The sequence below is a fragment of the Sminthopsis crassicaudata genome, chromosome 2 (genome assembly GCF_048593235.1).
Source record: "Sminthopsis crassicaudata isolate SCR6 chromosome 2, ASM4859323v1, whole genome shotgun sequence".
Lineage (NCBI taxonomy): Eukaryota > Metazoa > Chordata > Mammalia > Dasyuromorphia > Dasyuridae > Sminthopsis > Sminthopsis crassicaudata.
In genome coordinates this window covers 605,516,257-605,540,074 of record NC_133618.1, presented here as the reverse complement: position 1 = coordinate 605,540,074, position 23,818 = coordinate 605,516,257, and the positions used below count along the sequence as shown (strand labels likewise).

Genomic DNA, 23,818 nt, shown 5'->3' with positions numbered 1-23,818 from the left:
CACCAACCTAGAACAGGTTTCTCACCCCCTATGCCCGGACTACTGCAACAGCCTTCTGGTGGGGCTGCCATTTTTTATTCAGCTACCAAAGTGATTTTCCTAAAACCCAGGTGCAACTAACTACATCATTCCGTCTATTTAATAAATGCCAGTGATAGATACTCTATTATTCCAAGTATCAAATCCTGTCTGGTGTTCAAAGCCTTTCATAACTGAGTCCCATCATACATACCTTACAACTTATTTCCTGCCATATATGCTCTTCAGTCCCATGACTGTCCCACAAGAAACTCCATTTTTTAGCTCTAGATAATTTTCCTAGTTGACCCAATTCCCTGGAATGTTTTTCTTTCTTATCTTCACCTTTTGGTTTCTTTGAAAGTTCAACTACAATCCTATCTTCTATAAGAAGCTTTACCCAAACCCTCTTAATTTTAGTGCCTTTCTTCCTTTATCTTCTATTTTTCCTAAATGTAGTCTCTGTACATATTTGTCTGCTTCTAGTCCCCACCTTTAGAGTAGTAGGAGCTCCTTGAGGGTAGGTACTATCTTTTGCCTCTTTCTTTTCCTCCAGCAGTTAGCTCAGAATCTGACATCTAGTTAGTGCTTAATAAATGCTTATTGATCTAATGACTCAACTGATTCTTATTCCTAGGCATCAAATCAAGCGGGGTACCTTTCTCCAAACTTTAAATAACAATCTTCAATTAATCCTTCTAACTACTCTCTCACTTCTCACCTTCCTTTCAATGACAGATTTTTTGGGAGAAAAGGGAGAGAGACGGAGAGAGAGAAAAAAGAGGGGGGAGGGAAGGAAGAAGGTGGGAAAGAGGAAGACAGAGGCAGAGAAGGAGAAAACTCAATAATTAAATTTGAACCCACCAATGTTGACCTTAGGCAAGCCACTTAATGAGACAGCTTCTCACTGGTTATGAATTCTATTATGCTAATATCATCTAGTCTGTTGTTGTTCAGGTCTTTTTAGTTTTGTCTGACTCTTCATGACCCCACTTGGGTTTTTTTAAGCAAGATATTGTAATGGTTTGCCTTTACTTCTCCAGTTCATTTTATATATGAGAAAACTCAGGCTCACAACTGGTGTGAGCCAAATTTGAACTCAGGAAGATGAGTCTTACTGACTTTAGGGCAGGCACTAGGCCACGTAGAGTAACCATCACCTGGTCTACTTCAAATCAAATAGGTATCATTTGAGGCCTACGAATACATTTGTGGTTATTTCAAAAAATACTCTCATAGGACAAAAACTGAGAGAAATCACCTTCACTTACATAAGTAGGTAAGAAATGTTCTGGATTACTACTTATCAACCAAAAACTCAATAAGTTTCTAATATGTGACAAAGGAGTGAGGGAAGGAAATAACAATTTACATAGTGCCTTCTATATTCCAGGCAGTGTGCTAAATGGTTTTATTTTGTTTTACAGACATTACTTCATTTGATCCTTACATCAATCCTTCAAGATAGGTGCTACTATTATCTTCATTTTACAATTGAAGCAGGAAACCTTACCCAGGACTACATGGTTAATAAGTATCTGAGACAGTATTTGAACATAGGTCTCCCAGTACTCTGTTCATTGGGCCACAAACTGCCTATGGTTATACTAGGTGAAAAAGCGTGTATAAAAGAGTAAGACATAACTTCAAAGAATTTATAAACTGGTTTACATTCTCAGAATAAATGTGTTTCTCTAGAAAATTGTCACAGAAACAAATGACAACATATACAACATACAAAGACTACAAAGATACAAAAAAGACTACACACTGGAATTAAAATTCAAACAAGAAAAAGGAACCCAGGAAAATTACAATTTATACGGGTGAATTTTTTCTACAATTCCTGGGACCTTTCCCTCTCTCTCCAGATAGATTTCTTTTCTTTTTTTTCACCCTGATTAGGCAATTGGAGTTGAGTGACTTGCCCAGGGTCACACAGCTAGGAATTATTAGAAGTCTGAGGTCATATTTGAACTCAAGTCCTTCTGACTTCAGGGCCAGTGGTCTATCTACTGCACCATCTAGCTGCCCCTAGATGAAACTTTTTAGGCTTAGACCCTTAAATTCATTCTTCTTATTTTGAGCTCTATGATAGGTTGGAATTCTTGAGCTCTGCTCAACATCTACTTTCAGGAGTTTTTGTGAGGATCAAATGAGATAATATTTGTAAAGTAAGATAGTACTTAGCCTGGAATATAATAGGTGCTTAATGAACACTGCTTTCCTTCCTTCCAGTTGAGAGTAGGTCTAGTAATCCAAAACAATCCTTGCTTTTATGTAAAAATTATGACCCTTTCTTCCCAATTATAACCCTCTTTCCAAGAGGATCATCTAGAACCTCTCAAACATCTGGAAACCTCCTTGCATTGGGGGGAAAAATACCCCAGTTCAAAGGAAATAATTCTCTAAAATACTACCAGAGTAATCCTAGGAAAAGCACTATCCATGAATAGATTCAAGAGCATTTTTAAACTACAATAGTTACCCTAGTAAAAAATACAAATGGCAGTCAGGTGTCACTGAAATCAGTTCTGTTTTTAAGTACATCACTCTCAAAATTTCACCAAATACATGCATATTTCATATGCCCAAAGAATGGTTTCTAGAACTATGTCACCATGAATGCAATTGAGATAATTCAGAATATTTTTTTTGCATGAGTAATTTTTTTAAAACATTATTCCTTGTATTCATTTTTCCAAATTTTCCCCTCCCTCCCTCTACTCCCTCCCCTAGATGACAGGCAATCCCATACATTTTACATATGTTACAGTATAACCTAGATACAATATATGTGTGTAAATCCAATTTTCTTGTTGGATTCCGAAGGTATAAGTAACCTGGGTAGATAGACAGTAGTGCTAACAGTTTACATTCACTTCCCAATGTTCCTTCTCTGGGTGTAGTTGTTTTTGTCCATCATTGATCAACTGGAAGTGAGTTGGATCTTCTTTATGTTGAAGATATCCACTTCCATCAGAATATATCTTCATAGAATATTGTTGTTGTAATTCAGAATATTCTTAAAAGCATACAATTTTTAATAATAATGAATGAGATTAATAATAATAATATGGGTAAATATTAAAAAACTATTAGTCACAAACAATCATGGTAGCAAATGTTTCCTAATTACATGTAGACACAAAACAAAAATTCTGAAATGTATAGTTGTTTCAGATACAGCTATTCAACATCTTTAAAATAATGTTAAATTATATTCATATTTGATATAGTAGATATCTGGATATAAGGAAACTTAATTAGAAGAAGTCTAATATATCCAATTTGGCCTCACAAAAATTAGAAAAAAAAAAAAAGGTCAAAATTGACTTTTCTTCAACATAGAAAACGGATATGATCCCTACCAAAAGAGAAAACAAGGAAACTGATGCAAAAGAAAACAAAATGGTTCATATTAAATTAAGTTAAAAATCATGCAATAGTCGTCAATTCTCATTTAAGAGCAGGTAAAAGACAGAACAATCTAAAAATCACTTATACTTGGTTTTGGAACAGAATCAAAAAGATAACTCACGCCCAGACATACACACTCACTTTTCTAACCTGGTACTGCCCTCTAAATTTGTCTCTACCTCATAATGTCCAAGGCATAACTTTACTGTAGAAGATCTGGAGGGAGAAGGGTCACAGAGCTACATTCATTTATAGATAAATGAAATGTGACTACATATAGTTTATAGCTGCCCAGTGCATTGTTGATATTTTAAAATATTGCAATTTTAAATATTGCAATTTCAAATAATATTGCAAAATTACTTTATTCTTATGTGAAATTTTTTTGCTTCCAAGGAATTTACTAGAGTCAGACTCAGAAAAATTTATTGAAAAACACTATGAAAAATTTCACAGTGGCTAAATTATGGGGAAATTATCAAAGACACTAGAGCAAGGAGAATCCTTGGAAAAACACTAATAATTTAGCATTTTCTTTCTTTGATAATATAGATACTACATAATGGGGAAAAAAATTCTAGAAATTTCAGAAAATTTAAATACTTTGCAGCTTCTTCTCAATTAGGGCAGGCACACTGGGCATTTATATTTGATCTTGGCATTATTATATTGTGTTTTTTTCATAACAATATTACATTCCTTACAGTTTGTTTAAGCTAAATATTAAAATTAGCTAATACCTAAGCATACACCAACTAAACAATGAAGGAAGGCAGCTCAGAAAACATGCTGAGTAGTGAAAAGGTCAGGGATTAAAATTTTGCAATGGATAATTCACAGAGTGCATCCACACGTGGTTAACTTTTTTTAATGGGATGAGGGGAGTGGGGGAGGAGAGAGGGAGAGCAACTGAGTCTGCCTAACTTAAACCTTAACCCTAAATGTGTGTCACTCTTAGACAAGATAACATTGCTTATCAGCCCAGAAGTTTGGACCTGCTCGTTTCAGATTGGGGACAGCTTGCCCCTGCTTAGGCAGCCTGAATGTGTCCCAATTCCCTCACCCTTCCACTACAGGGGCTCACTATATTGATGCACCTCATGAGCTTTAATTCTACTGCAGTTTTTAAACTCCAGGACTCCAGCAATTTACTAGCCTAGAGATCTCAAGTCTCAGACTCCTCTGCAACAGGGATTGGAGAGTTGTGCTACTACCTCCAGCTTCTCCATACACTCCTACTCCCATTCAATGGATAACCCCTAAGAGTTGACATTAGAACAGTATTTAACTAGAATCCAATGACAAGACTAGAACTTTCACAAATGTGGCATAATATTCTTTTAAAAAATACTTTTAGAACACCTTGAGTTTTAAAATTTATTTTATTTATATAAATTTATATATATATATATATATATATATATATTTATATATATATTATTTTATATAAATTTTCCAGTTACATTTCAAAAAAATTTTTACATTTGTTTTTAAGATTTTTGAGTTAAAAAAAAAAAAAAAAGATTTTTTGAGTTCTAGGTTCTCTCCCTTATTCCCACCCACAATTAAGAAACCATATGTGAAGTTTTGTAAAAAAAAATTTCCATAACAGTCAAGTTGTGAAAGAAAACCTAGATTTTCCTACCCTAATAAAAATAAAAACCTTCAAGAAAATTTAAGTGAGAAAGAGAGAGAGAGAGAAAGAAAAAGAGAGAAAGAGACAGAGAGAAACAGAGAGAGAGACAGACAGACAGACAGACAGACAGACAGCGCTTCAATACATATTCTGACTAGATCAGTTCCTTCTCTGGCTATGGATAGGATTGTGATCATAAGTCCTTCAGAGTAGATATGGATGATTGTACTACTGAGAGTAGCGAAGTCATTTACAGCTGGTCATCCCAGAACATTGCTATTACTTAGTATACAGTATATTTCATTTTGCTCATGGAGGACTTTCCACACCTTGAGATTTTGATGGCCTAAAGATAGTTAACTAGTTAACTGGAGAAATGTATGAAGTATGATATAAAGGAGGAATAATAGCTCTGAAAACTTAAAAGCATTCACTCAGAAAGCAGTTGTTAAGCATTCTGAACAAAGGTTTCTACCCTTTCCAATTCATACTCTTCAGCTACTAAATAGATAAGACTTAAAGCATACCATAATCAAGAAGTATTTATCATGCACCCTACGACAAGGGGGAAAAGGAGGACAAAGGCAACAGAGGATGAAAACTCAACCAACTTACACACCTATAAAAGTTTGAAGAATAAATATATATGAAATAAATATAAAACAGAAGGAAAAGGCTATTGAGAAGATCTAGGAAGGCTTTAAGTTTGAATTGTGTCATTTAGGAAGTGAAGGATCCTATAAATGATATAAGAATTCTACAAATGAGCCATGAGTAAATTCCAAAAAAAAGGAAAAGGAAAAACAAAGGACGGGATAAGGGATTAACTATTTAAATAGCACCTACTATATGTGTAAGAATTGTTTTTAAAAACATTTATTATCTCAGTTGACCAGATTTGATCAGTCCTGGGAGCCAACAAGAACAAAAGCAGAAATGGAATGCTAAGTCCAAGGAACAAAATAAAGATTCATTTGGGTTAACATGTATGAAAAGATTGGAAAAGTAGTTTTGAGGTCATATCACCAAGGGCTTCAAAAATTAAATACAGAACTTTTATATTTGATCCTGAAGACAATAGTAACCCCCCCAAGTTTTATTGGAAAAGGAATCACATGATGAGATCTACATTTAGGAAAAATCTCTGAGAAGTTGAACAAACAATGGTCTGGAATGGAAACAAACTTGAGGCAGGGTAATCAATTAGAAGATCACAACAGTCTAGGTCAAGGAATAGTCCATCTGAAAAGTGATGAACTGAGGTAAACAGAGAAAAATGAAAAAATAGAGATGTTGTAAGTATAGAAACCAAGACTTAGCAACAGCTTAAATAAGTGGGGTGAAGAAGAATGAAGAGTTGAGGATAATTTTGAAGTTATGTCCCTGGAAGAACAATAGTACCTGTAAAAGAAAGAGGGAAGTTCAGCAGAGAGGTGGCATTACGAATGTTTTGGACATTAAGTTTAAGATGTAAACAGGATATTTAGTTTATGAATGGATTTAGATGTACATAATAATAATATCAAAGATTTATATCGCATTTTTATATTTACAAAGTACTTTACAAATATTACATCATTTTATTCTTACAACAACCCTAGGAGGTGGTGTTTTTATTGTACCCATTTTACAAAAGAAGAAGCAAACAGATTTCATGGTTTGCCCAAGGTGCCATAGTAAGTAGCCAAGGCCGAATTTGAATTCAGGTCTTCTGACCTGTATCCCTGTAGACTCTAGGGTCTACACTCTAACCTCTGTGCCACCCAGTTGCCTTATATATAATGTACTTTTCATCTATACAAATAATTAAACTCAGGTAAACTAATGCACTCAACAAGTGAAATAGTAGAGGATGCCCAGGACAGATCTATGGGGTAACCTCCATAGCTAGCAGGTATGATATTGATGAATGTCCAGTAAAGAAAACTGAGAAGAAATGAATAGGAAGGTAGGAGCATCAGGAAAGAGTAGTGCCCCCCTCCAAAACAAACAAATAAAACACCAACCCACAGAGAGTATCCAAGAAAAAAGGGTAATCAAAAAGTATCAAATGCTGCAGAATTCAAGAAGCTTGAGGACTGAGAAAAGATCATCAGATTTGGCATTTATGAGATCATTCCTAAATTTGAAGAAAGTAGTTTCAGTTGAGTGATATTAGAAATTGAAAAAGTGAGAAAATATATAAAGAAGAGGAAAAAGAGTAAGAGTGAAGATAATAGGTATAAACAGTTTATTATTTACTTGTTTTTCCTAGACTTTAGATGAAAGAGGGAAAAGAGATGACAGCCAAAGGAGATGATATTCATGTTTGAAAGGAGCAAAGAAGGAACCAATAGTGACTGAACATGAGAAAGGGAATGTTGGAAGGGAGAGATCTGCTGTAGAAAATGGGAGCCATTCAGATAAAGGGCATATGTACAGAGTCTGCCTGTCCTATTTAAGAAGCTTCAGTAGCTCCCCAATAGCTCTAGAAAAAATGCAACTTTCTCTACTTCACAGTCCTTAATACTTTAGCTTGTCTATCTTTTCAGACTGACATTACAGACCCCTTCATACTCTACATCCCTGTCAAACTGGCCTACAGAATTATTCCTAGTACCCAAGATGGCCAATATGTCTTTCCATAGGCTGTCTCCCCTACCTAAAATATTCTTTCCTCTTTTCATCCTTCTCTAATAATCTATAGTTCCCCTCAAGATCTGGCTCCAATGTCACACTATATACACAAATGACCTTCTAGGAAAAAAATTTTTTTTGGCATTCATTTTAAAATACTTTGCATTTGCATATAGTGAGAATGTTGTATCCTTTCAGGAGGGACTGCCTCATTTTTTATTTGTCTCTACAGAGTTTTACAGTTTTTGGCACATAGGTGCTAGGCTAACTGACTGAATAAAATATATTTAAATCTTCTAAGGTAAAACCAAGTCATTTCAACACCATAACCCACCTTGCTCCAAAGAAACAATTCCAGTTATCAAAAATTTCCCAGTTTGTGCTTAGGAATTGATTCAACTCATTTCCCTCTAAATACCATTATGGATCTTACCAAACAGATGCCAGATTACATTTACATTTCAATATTATATGACAGGTAAAAAAATTAAAGGAAATGAGATAGGAAGAGTTGGGTCAAAGTATTTTAAAGCAGAAAATATTTAAACTAAGTTTTGGAAGCTTATTAAAAATTTTCCTCTGGGAAAGGGGCCTGTATGTGCAAGAATGTTTGTGGCAGCCCTCTTTGTAGTGGCCAGAAACTGGAAACTGGAGAAGTGGAGAATGGCTGAATAAACTGTGGTATATGAATGTTATGGAATATTATTGTTCTGTAAGAAATGACCAACAGGATGATTTCAGAAAGGCCTGGAGAGACTTACATGAACTGATGCTGAGTGAAATGAGCCTAGCAACATCTTTTTCATCATAGCCAATTGGTACTATACCACTACCTCTCCTCACTCCATCAGGATGCAAGAGTATCTGTGAAACATATATCAGCGATAAGAGCATCTCTATTCTTACACAACAGATTAGCTCTCCAAATATATATACTGAACACTCAATAAATGTGATTTAATTTTAAGGAAATCCAAGGAAGACATTTTTGTTTTCTGAGTAGCCAGAAGTTTCTGCTGAATATAGTGAACACATCATTTCCAGCTTTGAAACTTGCCTCAGAGCAAATGGCTGGACTCTGCGTTCCATCATCTCACGGGGCATCAATGCACATGCATGGCTATGTAGGACAGAATGATCAAAATACAAGTTACCAGCCCCGGCTGCTTGGAGGACCAGGGGGAGTGGCTCATCTGAGGGAACCTAAGGAAAGTGCAGTAGAAGGGATAAGGGGAGGGGTTCGATACCCGATTTTTTATTTCTGTAATTGCTTTATGACTTTCCCTTTTACTGCTTCGAACTGCCAGCATTTCTAAAACATTTAAATTTTGTGAGGTCGGCTTCACGAAAAGGATGACTGCTTATGTTTAAGAATTGCCTTTTAAAGGGAGGAAGACAAATCCGAGTTAACAATAATGAAAGGAGTAAGACAGGAAAAGCAACTAAAGCTCTCACAAGGAAGAGCTGATCCATAAAGCAGTGGGAGACTGGGCTGTATTAACTCATCTTAATGAATGAGCTTTTCCATACTTCTATAGTATACACCCCAGCCGTCTGACGTAGCACGAGAGAGAAAAGGTGAATGTACTTTTAATAGCCAGATGCGTAAGGGACAGGGGGGGGAAAGTTAGCGCTAGAGTTTGGCAGGAGGACGGCGAAAACCCAGAAAGGAAACCAGTTAAGAAAGGAGCGACTGGAGGGGCTCTTGACATGCTCAGGAACCGATTCCCCAACAAGGGGAACCTCCCGGAACCGAGCCAAGTGGTCCAGCCCGGAACACTCTGCGGCTGGAGCCTCCGCCAGGTGACAATGGGCACCTCTGCCCCCGGCGGTGGGAGCCTCCCCCCTTCCTCGCGCCGGTCCCTCAGGGAAGTGGGCACCGATCTCGGCGCCCCGGCCCAAAGAAGGGAGCAGGTCGGCGCGTCCCTGCCCCAGCCCCGCGGTCCCTCGGTGACCCAGCCCCCCTCGAGCGCGCGGTACTCACCTGGAGACGGCCATGGCCGGCCGGCCCGGCGCCGTGGGGGAAGGGGGCGGCGGTTCGGGACTCCCGGGGCGTCGCGCAGAGGAAAGGGGGTGGCGGCTGAGGCGCTAGCAAGGGGCCCCCGAGGCGGGGAGCAAGGCCCGAGGCCTCGGGGCCAGGAGCCTAAACAAGTGAACCCCGCGGCTGCCTCTCGCGCATCTGCCCCGAGGCTTCCCCGAGCCGGTCCTCGCGGAAGGAAGAGAATCGGAGGGGGTTCAGCAGCAGCAACAGCACCAGCAAAGGAAATAGCAACAGCAGCAGCCGCCGGCCAGCAGTCGACTTCAAAACGGGTGCCCCCGGCCCCGCTCCTTGCTGACGCAAGCGTCAGCACGCCGCCACCGGCGAGTGTGCGAGGATGCGCAGAGCCTCCCGTCGGCGCGCGGTGACGTCAGGACGTCGGGGAGAGCGTCCCCACGCGCCTCCGCTCGGGTATAAAAGAGTCGTGTGGGCAGGGTTAAGAATACCTTAGGAGGGTGTGGAGGGAGTACTTGTCCCTTAATGAGGTGCAAAGTACACTCTTGACGGACCGAGGAGAGAAACGCCATTAAGAAAAGCGAAAGTACTTCCCCCCAAATTAGAGCCTCCCAACGATGAACTAGTTTTCTTTTAGCGGATAATAAATCCCTTACAGAGTCTGATCATAAAATGACCTGAGAGCCCCAGCAGGCCACGCCCCTTAGCCCGTGAGTCCGGGGAGAGCTGACCCTGACTTCTGTGTCTCCGAAGCTGTAGCGGGGCGCTCCCTACGTGCTTACTGACTGACCGAAACGGCCCCGTCCACGTTAGCCGACTTCCCAAGGCCTCAAAAGCAGGGGGAAAGCGCCAGGATTTGGGCCTTCGTCTTCTGCCCGGCCTCCACAGCCCTCTTCGCTGCACCGCCGATCGGGCCAGGCAATTCCTGATCCACCGAGACTTTCCAGCTCCGCGGACGCGCCGTGATAGTCGGGAGACTGCTTATTTTTTCAATTGTATTTCAATGGTTGTATGCCTTAACACTTCAATCAGTTCTAAGCCAGATCCCGTGTAAACCGGGGACACTTTTTTCACATTACAATGACGATGTATTACAACTGAGTTCCTCCTCCTTCTGTGACCTGCATTCACAAGCCCTCGAGTTAAAAAGGACTTTTTGAGTTCAACTAATTCGTCCATTTAAGAGCTGGAACGTGCGGCCCAAAAGATGAAAACTAAATCCATCATTTTGAAATTATCTACTAAGTAATTATCTCAGTAATCAAACTAACAGAAATCATAGGATTAAATCCCTCCTTTTTAAAGTATCTGCTAAGTAATTATCTCAGTAATCAAACTAACAGAAATCATAGGATTAAATCCATCTTTTAAAGTATCTGCTAAATAATTATATCAGTAATCAAACTAACAGAAATCATAGGATTAAATCCATCCTTTTTAAAGTATCTGCTAAATAATTATATCAGTAATCAAACTAACAGAAATCTTATGATTATCTAAATAGATGCAGAAAAAAATGATAATCCAACATCCATTCTTATTAAAAACAGTAAAGAGTACAGGAATTAATGAAGTTTTCCTTAAAATGATCTGTAGCATCTATTTAAAATAATATGTCATGGGGATTACATTCCCAATGAGACCAGGGGTGAAACAAGATTGCCCTCGTCACCATTATTATTCAATATTGTATTAGAAATGTTAGCTTTAGCAATAAGAGAAGAAAAAGAAATTAAAGGAACTAGAATAGGTAATGAGGAAGCCAAATTCTCCATCTTTGCAGATGACATGATGGCATATTTAGAGAATCAACTGAAAAACTACTAGAAACAAGTTGCAGGATTAAAAATAAATCCACATAAAGGATCTGCCATGTGCAAAGCACACAGACATGATGGAGACAACTAAAATGGAAGGCACAAACCCCCTAAAAATAAAAATTTTTAATTTAAAAAATCCTGCTTTCAATCAGCCCTGTGTAATGGGAAAATTTAGGCTTCCAGTCAAGCAAGTTGGAGGAGATGTTCAGTCCTGTGTCCTGTGTGGGGTCTTTGTAACCTCCTTTGGGGTTCTCTTGGCAGAGCTGGTAGAGTGGTTCACCATTTCCTTCTCCAGCTCATTTTACAGAAGAGGAAACTGAGGCAAAGTTAAGTGATTTACCTTGGGTCACCCTGCTAATAAATGTCTGAGGCCCAATTTGAATTCAGAAAGAGTAGTCTCCCTGACTCCAGGACTGGTACTTTAACCATAGTGCCATCAGACACTTGGGCTTGAGTTTTACCTAGATTATAACCCAGGCAAGCCATTTAGCCTGTCTCAATTTCCTCAGCTATAAATGAGATAACAACAACCTCAGTTACACTCATCACAGTATGATGATGTATATTCATGTATTTATAAACTTTAAGTTCAAAATCAGTCTCAGACACTTTACTAGCTGCCTAATCTTGGGCAAATCATTTAATTCTATTTGCCTCAGAATGGGAATTGTAATGGGATTGTTGTGGGGATCTAATTGAGATAATGTTTGTAAAGTATTTAGCGTAATTCCTGACACATAGTAGATATTTAATAAATGTTATTTATTAATCAGAATCAGAACTGATGGAACTGGAAGCTGAGTTAACCTGAGAGAACTTAATTAAGATTCAGGATAATGAGAGGGAGCGCATTCCAGGAAAAACTAGTTGAAGGGGGTAGATATGGGAGATGGCAAGGCAGCTTGAACAAAATAAACCATAGTCCAGTTTAGCTGGAAAATATATACTGTATAAAGAAGAATAACATAAAATCAGGCAGGAAAGGCAGGTTGGAGTCAGATCCCATAGAGATTTTATCTTGGATCAAATGAGATAATTCATGGCACCTTCTTTTTAATCGTAAGATACAATATAAATGGTAGCTATCATAATTATGTTAGAGTCCATAGAAAGTGCAAGATTTTTGAGGGAATGATAAAGTAGTTGGCCAATAATGAAGATTATTTTTTCGTAGGAAGATAATTGGATAAAGGAGAATAATGGAGGCAAGATCAAATGAGATCAGGTATATAAAACACTTTACAAACATTAAGGTCATAGCACTTTATAATATAAATTTATTTGTTTAAGATCTTCCCTAGACAAGTAATTTTTTTCTGGCAGAAGTTTCAGGAAGCTACTGTTTTTATCACTTTATAATATACATGTATATGTTTAAGATCTTCCCTAGACAAGTAATTTTTTTCTGGCAGAAGTTTTAGGAAGCTATTGTTTTTATCAGAGCTTTGGCTGTATTTCATAAATTACAGCATCAAGAGCAACTAAGCAAGCTAATTGTGAAACAAAGCATATCATAAATAAAAAGGCATACAAATATAAATAGAATTTCTAGGTCAAGTTGAATTAGAATGCCTAAGGAAGAGACAGATAGATACTACTGAAACTTACTGGAACTCTTGTATCTGTAAGAGTAATATATTGGAGGATTTTAGTTGACTGTAAGTTTAATATTAGTCAAAAGAATTCAGTTGCTGAAACATCTAACACTCTCAGGATATATTACTAAAATATGTTGTCTTAATCATTATCTTACTCTTCTGCTTCCACTCACAGGCAGCTGAATGAAACTGGAGGAAGGCAACAACTTAACTGACTGGACCCCCTCCAAATGTATATTATCTAACCCTAGCTGCAGGAAAGAAAAAGAAAAAAAATCTTTTGCCTCTCACTATTTGATTATATATCTTACTCTGGACAGAGGCTGTTCTAACCCTTCTCTTTTAACAAACTTCCCATACATTCCCCTAATTCTATTCCCTTAGCTGAGCAGCCTTCACTTTATAATTAGCTGAAAAACATAGATCAAGTAACTCCTGAGTTTTTTTTTTCCCCTCTCTTCATTCCTAAATCCTCTGGCCTCGACCCCTTATCCTCTAATCCTTCCTTATACTGTGATAGCCCTTCTATTCAAGGCTATCTTTTCTATTTGTGTCCTTGCTCTATTTTCTCTGTCTTCTCTAAAAGAGCAATTTTAGGATCAAATATAATCTCGTCTTCTAAAGTCCTTTATTACTTGACTTTTCTAGCCTCCAATACTGCTGTCCTTCCTTTAACTCAATAGTCTAGTTCCCAGCTTCTTAAACTATGGTTCTTGACCCTATATAGTATCTTTTAACTGTATGTAGGAGTCTTGAAATTATGATTTATTATCATAAATGTTTGACTTGTATACCTATTTAATATTCCTATATATCCAGGCTCATATAAAAATTTCTCAGGCAAAAAAGGGTTGCTAGTGGAAAAAAAATTTAAGGAGTTCTGAAAAGGGCCTTATTCAAACAATACTTCATATACAGTACTTCGATTTCCTTCATGCTGGTTTTATATTCCTTCCTCACCTCAGTCTTATAGAATCCCTTATATCCTTTTAAAAAACTCAGCTCAGAGACCACATTTAGCACATTATATTTGATATTAGCTTGTGCATGTGCTGGAGAAGATAGATGAGATTTGAAACCTTTCCTGATCTCTTCTGTCCTTGCTTCCCACTCCATAATTGCTGTCATTTCCCATCCCTCTTTTGTATTGATAAAGTATTTTTTCTGTACATAAATGTATGTACATATGCATATAATAAACACACATAGATGGGCATGTTGTCTTCTCTGATAGAATATATAAGATCCATAAGAACAGGGTCTTTTGTAAAGAAAAAAAAGTGAAGACAAAGGTCTCCTCAGTTCATGGAGCCATGAATATATTACACCACTAGTAAATCTTTGATGATTGATCATAGGAAGTAATAGTTTCATTGTACTCTCCTGGTCAGATTTAATCTAGACTATTATGTTAATTTCATTTTGGGATTTTCTACAGTACTTTATATATAGTAAGTAGGATTAGGCAGAGTCAAAGTTCAGAGAAAGTGAGTCCTAGTGATCACCAAAGCATCTCTGGAATATGGATCATTAGCCACCAAGTAAGAAAATGTTTAGTTTTAGATTCCACTGGAGAATTGATTCTCTTTCTTCCATCACTTAGTATTCATAACCCCATAAATGGAGATTAATAAGAACAGTTGGAACTCTCCAGTTCATGGGTTTTAATGAGTTTGCTGCCATACAGATTATGGAATTATAGAGGTTAACAAAAGTGCATCAAACCTGGGAAACCCTCCAATTGATAAGGATTCGGGCAAGTCAGGAGAGCTAGCTTTTGAGATTCATGCAATCTACATTCTATGTATAATTCAACTTTTTGATGATTATGTGAAGCTGAAGAATGGAATAGGATAAGAGAAAAACTGAGTAGCTTGAAACCGATATCTTGTCCCTTGCCTCTCTGTGAATTTCTGGTTTTTAAATCTACTTCTGCCTCTGGCACAATCAACTGACCTCTAGCCTGGTTCTTTATCATCTTGTTGCTTTGTACTGGAATATATATGACTTCACTATACGTCTCCCCATTCTGTAAACAGGGAAATGTTTAATCAGCGCTAAGTACCCTGCTTAGCCATGGCTCTTATTATAAGGTTAGTAGCATGGACCTTGCCTAGGGTCTGAGGCAGAAGGACCAGAATAGCTGGAATCATTTCTTTAGAACAGGCATTCAATAAAATAATTGTTGATTCAATGAATAAATAAATAAACTGATAATGGTAACGTATGACTCATGTACTCTGGAGCTTGGGAGGATCATCAGTCATCTAGCATTTATTAAGCACCTGCTATATGCTGAAGAGACTATGCTAAGCTCTGAGGACACAAAGAAATGGATACTGCTGTCAAGAAGTTCACCATCCAATGAATGAGACAACATGCAAACAGTCAGATAAGCAGGCATAGTCTCTGAGGAAAGGCAGCAGACTAAGAAGGATACTTCTGCTGAAGGGAAACTTCAAGTGAGACTAGTAGGAAGTAAAGAGATGAATCTAAGGAGGGAGAATATTGCAGGTATGGGGGACAACCAGTAAAAATGAAGGCTAATGTCATTGGACTGAAAAATATGTGATGGGATATAAGAAGACTGGAAAGGAAAGAAAATACCAAATTATAAAGAGCTTTACATGCAAAATGATTTTATATTTTATTCTGGAGGTAGTGAGAAGCCACTGGAATTTATTGAAAAAGGAAGTGATATGGTCAGATGTATACTTTAAGATCAATTTGACAGCTAAGTTGAAGATGGATTGGAATGGTCAGAGGCATGAGACTGGGAAACCAACTAGTAGGCTATTGCTGCTGTTCAAGTGTTAAGACAGTAAGGGTCCATACAAGTATGGCAGCAGTATCAGGGGAGTAAAAAGGATACAAGAGAATTTAGGAAAGTAAAAATGACAGGGCTAAACTGCTGGTTACATAGGGAATAAGGGACAATGAAGACTAGACAGCGTAATGTCCTTTACAAGAAAGTGTCGCCTAGATGACGCTTTAAAGTGTCACTGTACCATGTTTCCTCTCTGATTTATTCAAAAAGAAAAAAAAGTGAGTTGGAGGATAGAGGTACTCTTGACAGTAACAAGGAACTTAGGAAGAGACATGAGATGGGGGAAGGAGGGGAGAGAAAATAATGAGTTCAATTTCAACATGTTGAATTTAATATATTGGACATCCAGTGTGAAATGTCTGATGTTGGAGATTTGAGACTGAAGATAAGGAGAGACGTGAGGGTTAGACAAGTAGATCTGAAAGTCTTCTGCATATAAATCATAATGGAAGCCAGAGCAACTGATGAAATCACTAAGTGTGAGATTCTGGTGGAGGATTGAGATATAGGCATTTTATGGGGTAGAACTTTGAAAAATACCTGAATGAGAAATAATTTGGCATTATCCTGGAAATTAAGATGCTACACATTCAGTATAACCACTAGCTAAGCATGACCTTGATTTTTTTTTTCAATTGGATTTTATAAAATAAATAGGATGTGTGATCTAGATCCCTTCCAACTCTGAAATTCCATGATTCTAAATTCATTTATATAAATGTACAGATTTATAAGTATATAGATATCATTCATTAATTGGCAATTAACTGATATATTCGAGGGTAGGGGAGTGAGGCAAAACTGTGAATTCCAAATAAAGATGTTTTTAAATGAGAAACCTGCATGAGTGTTGTCTTACTCATATTTAGCATAAGGGCTAAAATATCACATATGTCACATGCTTAGGGTCACTGTAAGAGAATGTCAAAGCCAAGAGGAAAATCTAGTAAATCTGGCCTGTACCCATGGCAACTAATTTATATCTCCATAGCATGACATATTTATGTTCATATTTTGTAAAGATATATTTTTAGTTATTTCACCTGATGCTCTCTTGGTCTATTTTATTTTGGTAAAATGATTTCAAGCTCAGTTCCATCATTCTAATTGGCACTACCTATTTAAAAAAAACTCAAAAACTCACTTTAGCAAAGAGATACAATGAGAACTCAAAGGAATAATAGGTAAGGAGAGGAAAAATATGCAAAATTCCATTAGCGTACAGGAGTTATCAAGGCAGTAGAATGGAATTAAGCTTAATAAGCAAGGTCATGATTTAGAAATATTTGTAGTTCCGCAAGAGAGTGTTTGTAACACAGTGCTCTGGAGATAGCAAAGTGATCAAAATAGAAACAAGGAAATAAGTTCAAAACTTCTATTAAGCTATTCATTAATTTCTGTTAAAATTATTGATAATTGACTGGAAAGTTTCTCCATCATTCCAGTGAAACTGTCTTAACTCATAAAATTGCCTTAAGAGCTATTGTACCATCTAATAACACGAATAATTATAAAGACTTGAAAATCAAATAGTAAATATTTAAATGGACTTGTAAATTATTATTTATAACTCATGTTCATATTGTACTTTATGGTTATAAACAGCTTTCCATATAGTCCACAATAGCAGAAACTCAGTGGTTTCACATTTAGGAAATGGATGCAGTGTTAAAGAACGGTCCACCATTCAAGATCAGGCAGAAAGACCAAAGGCTGATAGGGTTAAGCTCAAAGTGCTCAGGTTCAAAAGGACATTTGTATAGTAACTGAGATGAATGAGGACAAGTGGACTTACACTCATCTAGTCCTTTCAGATTCTTTATTTTGTTTCTGTTGCATTTCTTGAACTTTTGCCAGACCTTCGATTACATTTACCTATTTTATTCCTTGGATCTTGGTGTGTCTGTAACTGTCAGGCTCTATTCCTATGTCTTAATCAAGGCTCCTTCCTTTATCCCCCAAATACTTTGTGAAAAAAATGATTCCCTTGTCTAGAACAACCCAGCCCTTGATTCTGGAACTTCTTGATGCTAAAACTATTATAGCTGATGACTACCTACTCAGACTACACCTCGCTGCCTGAATTTTAACATATTCCTTTGGCTATATGTGCTCCCTGATTGAATACATTCAGCATTTTAGCATTTTAACAACCATGGGAAACAAATTCATTTTGAAAGTGAGGAAAGTGAGGCTCATAAAAAGTTAAGTGACTTCTCAAGGTCACACAATAGAAACTTGAATCTAGGTCTTCTGACTTCAAGTTCAGCACATTTTCCATTTTAAACTTCCCATCAGATTTATTCAGAGAGAAAAAGTGAGATGAAATTATGAATTCCAAATAAAGTTTTTTTTTTTTAAAAAGGGAGGAAGTAAACTGTCCAAAAAGCTATTTTCTCAATTAACCATATGGTCTATGATTTGGGAGAGAAAAAAAGTTTTTTAAAAAGATTTGGAAAATAAAAAAAAAATCCTCCTCAAGGGACTAGAAATTTTTTGCTGGATTTTGTTTGAAGGGAAAGAAAGGGAGGTACATTGCCTCTTTTTATTAACCAAACATTCTCAAAGATTTAGAAAATAGCATCTTCCCCTTCCACCTCCAACAACAGACAATTGCAACTTTAGTCAAAGTCAAAGAAAATAGTGGAAAAGGTTTGTTTTTCTAGATGAAAGACAGTAAGAATGTTTTTCCCTTTTTTATAAAGAGGAAATAAAATACAATTATCTTTTTTTTTTTTTTAGTTAGTTACCAGGAACACCAAGAGGTAGAAGAGTAACATAAAGAGATACAAAAGTATGGAGTAGAAAAATATGTAACATGATAAATAATTAAGCTATATTGATAGTAGTAATAAAATGATAATAATAAGAACATTTATAATAGTGCCTACTCTGTGTGCCAGATACTGTGCTAAGTGTTTTTCAAAGGCCATCATTTGATCTTAGCAATAATTCTTCAAGGTAAAAGTTGTTATTTTCTCCATTTTACAGTCAGGAAAATTGAGGTAAACTCAGGGTTACATAGGTTATTAGTATGGGCACCAGGAATAGGAAGTCTTTTTTTTATGCACTGTGAGGAATGAGTTACTAAAAAATGGTAGTTTTTTTTTTTTGTTCTTTTTGTTATTTAAAGCAGCAGAGAAAAAAATACAGCTTTAAAGCCTTTTTTTCCCTCCCAACGAGATGATTCCTATACATATAAGGGGCTACATGTATTTTTTTCTCCCTGGAATGTCCAGCCATACATTTTATACCTGGTTACCTCAGGATGTGTTTATGAATGATTTAAATAATTCTGACCTATTGTCCCTGTGAAAATAAGGGAAACAGATATAATATGGAGAGTGAGTTATATGTTCTCCTGAATCTCCTTGGGAAGTGTTGAAAGAGGTAGGAAAGAACATCATATTATAAAATTCACCCTAAACCAACATAATTTTAAGGAAACAGATTTAGTAGGAGGTGTGAGGCATAAATAGTTCCTGATCTTTGATAGAACTCTTATGTAACAAAGTCTGTGGGGAACCAGAGTACAAGGGAAGGTTTTAGAAATGTTTTGGGAGTTTAATTTTCTTTTGTCTTAATTTTTTAAAAAAAGTGTTTCTTTAACTAGAAACTGAATGGATGCCCATCAGTTGGAGAGTGGCTGAATGAGTTATGATATATGAATGGTATGGAATATTATTATTCTATAAGAAATGATCAGCAGGATGATTTCAGACAGATCTGGAGAGACTTACATGAACTGATGCTAAGAGAAATGAGCAGAACCAAGAGATCATTATACACTTCAACAACAAGACTATATGATGATCAATTCTGATGGATGGGGCTCTCTTCAACAAGGAGATGATTCAAATCAGTTCCAATGGTCTTGTGATAAAGAGAGCCAATTGCTTACAGAAAGAGGACTGTGGGAACTGAGTATGGATCACAACATAGTATTTTCACTGTACTTGCTGCTGTTTGCTTGCATTTTGTTCTCTCATTTTTTTCCTTTTTGATCTGATTTTTCTTGTGCAACACATTTGTGGAAATATGTATAGAAGAATCACATATTTAACACATATTAGATTACTTGTGAAAATAAAAAGCTTTAATTTTAAAAAAGTTTCTTGATATTTTTTGTTTTCATATGACTGTCAATATATTCTTATCCCTTCTTCTATAGAGAATCATTCTTTGTAACAAACAATAAAAACAAGAAAACAAACCTACCTAAAAATATCTAGTAAGTTTTACAGTGTGTATAATATTTGATACCCATCCCTCTCAACAGTCAGGGAGGTACATTTTTATGTCATCATATGACCTTTGGAGTCAAGCTTTATCATAATCACCCAGCATTCAGTTTCTTTTTTGTTGCTGTTTTTCCCATTTATATTATTTCAGTAATCTCATATATCATTTTCCTTGCCTTCTTACTTCAACTTGATCTTATCTTCCAATGCCTCCCTGTATTCTCCATATTCGTCATTTCCCTTTTTTCCATTACCTAGTATTTTATTTTTCCCCAGTTACATACAAAACAATTTTAGATATTTGTTTTAAATTTTTGAGTTCCAGATTCTCTCCCTTTCTCCTTCCCCATCCTTCATCATTGAGAAGGCAATTTAATGCCATGCAAAATATTTCCATAAATGTCATAATAGGTATGAGGTAGGAACTCTGAATTGTTTTAATTTTCGTTTTTCAAATGCAATAGTGAGTTAAGAGTATTTCTTAAGGCTATCGATAGCTTTGATTACTTCATTTGAGTACTTTATCTTTTGATCTTTGATCAATTGGGGAATTGTTCTTATTTTTTATGTTTGTCTCTGCTCTTTATATATATTTGAAAAATAAATCTTTCATCAGAAAAATTTTCTTCAAAATTCTTTCACAGGGAAGGAAGGGAATAGCTTAGAAGGGGAGGCCGTGACCAGGCCAAGGCTCAGGTCCACAGGGCTCCTGCTTCTTGGAGAAGTCCCTTAAGGTGAAGGACGAATTCCAGCGGCTGTACACAGTGTCAGACACGAGGACCTAACCGAGAGCTACACGGGGAACAAAGCGACCGCGCAGTTCATCCCAAAGACAAACCAAGAAGGATGGCAAGAAGGTGGCGGCCTGGCCACGCTACAGTGACTTCCGCCGCCAGTGCGGGGATCGGGCCTTCATCCACCATAAACCGTTCCGCTATTTGGAGGGAATTCCGGGCCTTTCGCCAGGCCCAAGTCTTCGGGCCGATTGGAGTCTCAGTAATTAAAGGTGTGGCCGGAGGCAGCCGAGGACGTACTGGGTTTTATGGTCAATATTACTGTCCTTGACAACAGGCTTTAACTCAAGGAATTCTTCCGATGTGGAGACCTGACCCGTCCCTCGGAGCTCCGCAGAGCTGCACGTCCTGCAGCGCCCGGAAAAGACAGGAGTCCCCCGACCTCTGCTAGCAGAGCAGCTCGGCTGGGAGGAGCTTCAGGATGAGACGGAGAAGCAGGGAGTCCAGCCTCCCGCCAGGCTTGCCCGGGAGACCCTCAGTCTTATGTTTGAGCACGGGGCTCCCGAAGGAGAGATGGGCGCTCACCGAGGCGGAGCTGGCTCTCTTTGACCTATTTTCTAAAGAGGCCCGGGCCGGGCCCCAACGCCAGCCCGTCCCACCCACGTAGCTGATCTGGCAGTCTTGGGCACAGACCCAGACCCAGGGCGGGATACCCTAGGAGCAAAGATGAGAAAGAGAAGGAAGAAGAGAGCCTACATTCAGCCTACCTGAACCCAGCTCCCGGACTCATCACCAGGGCCCTGAAGGACCAGTGGGCCCGGAATACAGGAAGGAATGGACGTGCTTCTCCAGGGGATGTTGGTGACCCCAACTGTGCCTGCCAACAAGTGGTGGAGTGTGTGTGGCAGTCAGAAGAGATTCTGCATCTCCACCTGCAGCCAGTTCTTGCTGGCTGATGGCTGGCCTCAGTTTCTCTATTAGTCACAAGGGAAGCAGTATCCTTGCACTACCCTTCAGGAGGTGTTGTGAGGAGTCTCACAGGGGTCTGCCTCTTCCTCTGCATCCTTGACGTTTAATGAAAACGTTCTGGGAGTCTGATCAGAATTCACCCAAGCTGGGTCCACACAACTGCCAAGTAAACACTCTCTAAGTGTGCTTCAGATACTGCCCTGCCTACCTGTTGACCCACACTGATCCACCTGCTCTTCCTTGTGCAATACCTTCTATCTCTCACCTTCAGACCTTTGCCCAGACCCTTCCCTATGCCAGGAATGCCTTCCCTCCTCACTGTCTCACCCAGAAGTGAATAAATGAATGAATGAATGACCCTCCAAAATTTTTTTTCACAAATATTATTGCTAACTGTATTCCTCCCATTTATTCTTTTCCCTTTCCTTTCATCCTGTTCCTCCTCAAAAGTGTTTTGCTTCTGACCACCCCTCCCCTAATCTGCCTTTCTTTCTATCACCCTCCCTTCTTGTTGTATCATTTTCCCCTCCCACTTTCCTGTAAGATAAGATAGATTTCTATACCTGTAGAGGGTCACAGATAATGGGGAAACTCTGAGTAAGGTATAAGACTCTTCATCCCAGAGGGAACCTGCTAACAATGGATGGTTTGGCTCCCCATCTTCCCTAAGGGCTCTCCTGAGAAGTCAGGGGGCGGTGACAACCTGTGTTGAGACTGAAGCAGAGTGATACCAGGTGGAAGAGTTATATCAGGTAGCAAACTACATAGCAAATTGTTTATGTGGTGCCATGTGCTGTGTTGTTTTTGTTACATTATAAAAAGTGGAAGTCCTTGAAATAAATGGTCTCCATTTTTCCACCATCCTCAGGAGTCTTGCCTCATCATTTCTCCACTAGGAAGGTATATTTTAATCACCCCAGTGTGGGGGCTCTAGAAAGTAGCACACAACATATACTCAAATGAGTGTGTGTGTTATTTCTTCTTTGAGCAAATTCTGATGAGAGTGAATTTCACTCCTTCCCATACACAAACATCATAAAAGCTTTTTCTTCTTTTATGGCAAATAATTTACACTATTTTATCTCTCCCTTTACCTTTCTCACCCCTTAATTTCATTTTTTTTCTAGATATTATTCTTTCATGCTCAACTTATACCTATGCCCTCTGTCTATATATACTCATAACTGCCCTAATAATGAGAAAATTCTTATGAGTTACAAGTATTGTTTTCTTTATGGGAATGTAACCTTAAAGTCTCACATGATTTCTTTTAAATGATTACTTTTTTGTACTTTCCCTGAATCTTGTATTTTAAAGTCAAATTTTCTATTCAGCTCTGGTCTTTTTATCAAGAATACTTTAAAGTCTTCTATTTTTTTGAATATCCATTTTTCCCTCCTGAAGATTATACTCAATTTTGCTGTGTAGGTGATTCATGGTTGTGATTCTTCCTCCTTTGCTCTTCAGAATATCATATTCCAAGTCCTGCAATCCTGTAATGTCAAAGATTTCTTAGAGGAGTTATATTCTATTACATTCATATGCCACATTTTCTTTAGCTTTTCTCTAGTTAATGGGCATTTATTTTATTTTGAGTTCATTTAAACTACCAAAATTCATGCTATAAATATTTCAGTGAAAATGGTAATTTTATTTTTAAATTTCTTAGAATAGATGCCTAGTAATAAGATCTCTGAAACAAAGAATATCGTTACTTTATTTTCTTAGTGTAATATGAAGCTGTGTTTAGAGTTATATGTGATAATATACAATGACAGGGCTATGATTCTATGATGGCCAACTGGTTCACTGTTGGGAAAGGGAATTACGCCATCTTCAAGGAGATGAGAAGAATTGCTGGAGAAATGAGCTGCAAAAAGAACACAAAAACTGGAGACCGGACCTTCAGGAGAATGATACCAGATAGCTACAGAGGTAATGGAGGG

General features: G+C 37.7%; 1 protein-coding gene, 1 long non-coding RNA gene and 1 pseudogene across 2 annotated transcripts in view; 2 read left to right on the top strand and 1 right to left on the bottom strand.

The window, feature by feature from the left end:
• Positions 1-10,071, bottom strand: part of BTAF1 (B-TFIID TATA-box binding protein associated factor 1) — a 107,989-nt gene extending 97,918 nt beyond the window's left edge. Inside the window, 1 exon segment of the mRNA XM_074295862.1 lies at positions 9,675-10,071. Within this exon segment, the coding sequence (XP_074151963.1) occupies positions 9,675-9,688 (14 nt within the window). The 5' untranslated portion in view covers positions 9,689-10,071.
• Positions 10,072-10,158: 87 nt separating this feature from the next.
• Positions 10,159-14,313, top strand: LOC141558518 (uncharacterized). The gene is made up of 2 exons (XR_012487089.1): positions 10,159-10,928; positions 13,277-14,313. It is a non-coding gene; the product is annotated as an uncharacterized LOC141558518 (long non-coding RNA).
• Positions 14,314-20,849: 6,536 nt separating this feature from the next.
• LOC141552994 (sorting nexin-15 pseudogene) lies at positions 20,850-22,397 on the top strand (annotated as a pseudogene).
• The last annotated feature ends 1,421 nt before the right edge of the window (positions 22,398-23,818 follow it).